This window comes from Gadus macrocephalus, chromosome 3 (assembly GCF_031168955.1).
Source record: "Gadus macrocephalus chromosome 3, ASM3116895v1".
NCBI lineage: Eukaryota > Metazoa > Chordata > Actinopteri > Gadiformes > Gadidae > Gadus > Gadus macrocephalus.
Genome location: NC_082384.1, coordinates 22,945,835 through 22,950,834, shown reverse-complemented (window position 1 = coordinate 22,950,834; position 5,000 = coordinate 22,945,835). Strand labels below are relative to the sequence as shown.

Below are 5,000 nucleotides of genomic sequence, written 5' to 3'. Positions count from 1 at the left end.
AACATACACACACACACACACACACACACACACACACACACACACACACACACACACACACACACACACACACACACACACACACACACACACACACACACACACACACACACACACACACACACACACACACACACAACATGCACACACCAGTGTTAATTTCGTTAACAAAAAATATGACGAAAAATGTTCGTCAACGACCTTTTTTCCGTGACTAAGACGAGACGTTGACGAGCTAAAAATAGATCTGTGATAATAAAAACGATGACGAAATGTCATTTTGTTTTCGTTGACGAGACGAGACAGGACGAAAACGTTATTGGTGTGCTATTTGGACATTCAAAATGCATGATATTTTCCAATCAGTACACTCCCGTAAGGTTCTTATGCAACTGTTCACTCCTCCAGTAAATAGGACGGACCTTAGCTACGACTTGGCAACGGGAGGTATGGTCCACTCAGCTATGAGCTAACGTTATGCATTGTACATGATTCGAAATTCTTCCCAGCTTTTATTCCACAGATACTAGGGTCTATAGCATATAACCGTTGTCTGATTACAGTTTAATTCATTTTTCACAATTTACTGGCTCTCGTTTTGAAGAAAATCACCGCGCCATTCGTTTCAATGGGAATCGCCACGGTCTATACTTCAACATAAGGTGGACTTTGACATTCGTCCCAGCCTTTATACCCAAGATACTATAGGGTTTATAGCATATAACCGCGTTTTCTGATTACAGTTTAATGCATTTTTCACAATTTACCAGCTATCGTTTTGAAGGCTGAACAGACAAGAGTACTAAAGTGTGACGTCACGTTTCGAGAGCAACAGATTTTCGGTTCTACACAAACCAAATTAAAAAGGGGAAATCCTATGCCACACAAACCTTTTATAGAAAAGGAACAATCTTTTTGCGAATTGATTTGTGAGTTTGCTTTACCAATGATGTAAGTAATATTGAGAATAGATTGTCTTCATATTAAAAAAAAAACTAAACTAAACTAACGTTTGCAAACTTTTCCTTTTAATACCCCAGGGGAATACATGTCAACGCCTCGACATTTTTCGATTGGTAGTGATTTTCACCTCTTGAAATTGATTTATTTTAATTTTGAAAGAAACAACACATGGAAGCAATGGAGAACGCCATCTCTCGTTCGGTTGTTTAGAACTGAAAATCCGGTTGCCAGGACAACGTAACGTTTTCACTTTAGTACTCTATTTGAGTGGAACAACTTAGCATATAGCCATATAGCCTATATAGGGTTAGCCTAATTGAACTAGTTTAAAAAGAGAAAACATTTTGACTAAAAGTAATGACTAAAAGTTGACTAAAATGTAAGGACTTTTCGTCGACTAAAACTAGACTAAAACTACAAAGGAAAACAATGACTAAAATGTGACTAAATATACTAAGCATTTTCGTCAAAAGACTAAGACTAAGACTAAATCTAAAATAGCTGACAAAATTAACACTGGCACACACATACACACACACATACACACACACAAACACAGACACACACACACACACACACACACACACACACACACACACACACACACACACACACACACACACACACACACACACACACACACACACACACACACACACACACACACACATACACCCCCAACACACAAAAACACCCACACACACCCACACACACACACACAAGAGTCCCGCCCACTTCCGGGACCGACCCGTGCGCCTGTGCCCCCCAGATGAGGCGGGACCTGCTGCACTGGGACAGCGCCCTGCTGCTGGCCAAGAGGCTGGCCGAGGACCAGATCCCCTTCATCTCCCGGCAGTACGCCGCGCACCTGGAGTTCATGTGAGGGGAACACACACACACACACACACACACACACACACACACACACACACACACACACACACACACACACACACACACACACACACACACCTCGAAGACACACCCCCTCACACGCCTCCCTCCCCCCTCTGTCCCCCCTGGCCGTGCAGCGGGGACTACGTCAACGCCCTGGCCCACTACGAGAAAGGCCTGACCCAGGACGCCGAGGTACGTACCGCCCTGCCACCCGTCCCGCCGTACGTCTAGGGGGGACACGCCGTACGTCTAGGGGGGACACGCCGTACGTCTAGGGGGGACACGCCGTACGTCTAGGGGGGACACGCCGTACGTCTAGGGGGGACACGCCGTACGTCTAGGGGGGACACGCCGTACGTCTAGGGGGGACACGCCATACGTCTAGGGGGGACACGCCATACGTCTAGGGGGGACACGCCGTACGTCTAGGGGGGACACGCCATACGTCTAGGGGGGACACGCCATACGTCTAGGGGGGACACGCCATACGTCTAGGGGGGACACGCCGTACGTCTAGGGGGGACACGCCATACGTCTAGGGGGGACACGCCGTACGTCTAGGGGGGACACGCCATACGTCTAGGGGGGACACGCCGTACGTCTAGGGGGGACACGCCATACGTCTAGGGGGGACACGCCGTACGTCTAGGGGGGACACGCCATACGTCTAGGGGGGACACGCCATACGTCTAGGGGGGACACGCCTACCCGTGATGTCAGAAGGGGCTGATTTTCCAGTGTGTCTAAAATAAGTTTGTTGATGTTGTTGATGTTGTCGTCGTCCCCCCCCGTCCGTCCCCCCCTTAGTTCCAGGAGCACGACGAGGCGTGCCAGGCGGGCGTGGCCCGGGCGTCGATCCGGATGGGGGACATCCGGAGGGGGGCGGCCCAGGCCATCAAGCACCCCAGCAGGACCCTGAAGAAGGAGTGCGGGGCCATCCTGGAGGGCATGAAGGTACCCCCCCCCCCTCCTCCACCAGGGCTCCATACACACATTAGGGCTTTGACTCAGAATTTCGTTATTCGAATATAATTCAATTTCAAATTTCAAACGAATATCAGGCATCCCTTAATATTGGAACCTGTTATGGGCAGGCCAAGAGCGAGAGACGTCGGAGAACCCGACGCAGTCTATTCATAACATTGTAACGACCACGGAAGAGGCAGTGAATGAAGAAACCTAATAAACCGTTGGAACGCGCAAGACCGGTAACCATAGCGACGCCGGTAAACAAACCTCACGAAGCCCAATCCAGGTCTTACTGAAGGCATTTAATGGTCAAAATAACATTAATAAATATTCAAATATATTCAAATATTAATATCAATAAACAAACAAACTTCGAATGTGATTTTTGGGCAAGGGTCAAAGCCCTACCAAACACACAGCCTGTCACTCACCAAGGCTCCATACACACAGCCTGTCACTCACCAGGGCTCCATACACACAGCCTGTCACTCACCAGGGCTCCATACATACTCACCCACAGCCTCATGCTGTCACTCACCACAAAGTCTAATTTCATCTCCATGACTGGTTCATTGTGATGCTGGAGAGGAGGCCAGGTGTAGGGTAGAGGCCAGGGGTCGGGGTTAAATGGATTGTGTATGTCTGAATCCTGCCTTAGTCACCCTTTGAAGAGACGCCTAACTCTACCGGCAAGTGTCTTTGGATGGAAATTCTCCCGTGTAGGGCTATATTTTGTACAAAGGATATTTTATGTCCTCATTACCTCAACTTACACTCTGCCCCTTATGACGCCTGCATGAACTCACGTCTCCTCCACAGCAATTCTCAGAGGCGGCTCAGCTCTACGAGAAAGGCCAGTACTACGACAAGGCAGCCTCCGTGTACATCCGCTGCAAGAACTGGTGAGCCCCACGTCCTCTGACTCTCTCTCACTCTCTCTCACTCCACTGGTGAGGCCAACGTCTCTCACTCTCTCTCACTCTCTCTCACGCCACTGGTGAGGCCAACGTCTCTCACTCTCTCTCACTCCACTGGTGAGGCCAACGTCTCTCACTCTCTCTCACTCCACTGGTGAGGCCAACGTCTCTCACTCTCTCTCACGCCACTGGTGAGGCAAACGTCTCTCACTCTCTCTCACGCCACTGGTGAGCCCCACGTCTCTCACTCTCACTCTCTCTCACTCCACTGGTGAGGCCAACGTCTCTCACTCTCTCTCACTCCACTGGTGAGGCCAACGTCTCTCACTCTCTCTCACTCCACTGGTGAGGCCAACGTCTCTCACTCTCTCTCACTCCACTGGTGAGGCCAACGTCTCTCACTCTCTCACTCCACTGGTGAGGCCAACGTCTCTCACTCTCTCTCACTCCACTGGTGAGGCCAACGTCTCTCACTCTCTCTCACTCCACTGGTGAGGCCAACGTCTCTCACTCTCTCTCACTCCACTGGTGAGGCCAACGTCTCTCACTCTCTCTCACTCCACTGGTGAGGCCAACGTCTCTCACTCTCTCTCACTCCACTGGTGAGGCCAACGTCTCTCACTCTCTCTCACTCCACTGGTGAGGCCAACGTCTCTCACTCTCTCTCACTCCACTGGTGAGGCCAACGTCTGTCACTCTCTCTCACTCCACTGGTGAGGCCAACGTCTCTCACTCTCTCTCACTCCACTGGTGAGGCCAACGTCTCTCACTCTCTCTCACTCCACTGGTGAGGCCAACGTCTCTCACTCTCTCTCACTCCACTGGTGAGGCCAACGTCTCTCACTCCACTGGTGAGGCCAACGTCTCTCACTCTCTCACTCCACTGGTGAGGCCAACGTCTCTCACTCTCTCTCACTCCACTGGTGAGGCCAACGTCTCTCACTCTCTGACTCAACATAAAGTCAAGACTATTTATACTGCGCCTTTCATACACAAGGTAAACTCAATGTGCTTCATCGAAGAAAAAAACATGTTATACAATGAAATAAAACCGGATATTACCGCGTGCTTAAAACACATTTAACAACTGGATTTAAAATAATCCATCAACGATATAACATGATTAAAAGTAATACCTGGAAGAAATTAGGATGGAAATAACAAGTCAAAAGTGAAAGATGATCTAGCAGGAAGGTGAACGTACAGGTTTCGACCCCCTGGTTTAAAGGTAGTCCGGCTGGGCCTCAGCGCTCA

General features: G+C 49.6%; 1 protein-coding gene across 1 annotated transcript in view; it reads left to right on the top strand.

Annotated features, from left to right (window-relative positions):
* wdr19 (WD repeat domain 19) overlaps window positions 1-5,000 on the top strand; it is a 20,056-nt gene that overhangs the window by 8,687 nt on the left and 6,369 nt on the right. The window contains exons 20-23 of the mRNA XM_060048048.1: window positions 1,733-1,842; window positions 1,995-2,052; window positions 2,668-2,814; window positions 3,649-3,731. Of these exons, the coding sequence (XP_059904031.1) occupies window positions 1,733-1,842; window positions 1,995-2,052; window positions 2,668-2,814; window positions 3,649-3,731 (398 nt within the window). The remainder of the gene's footprint in view (window positions 1-1,732; window positions 1,843-1,994; window positions 2,053-2,667; window positions 2,815-3,648; window positions 3,732-5,000) is intronic.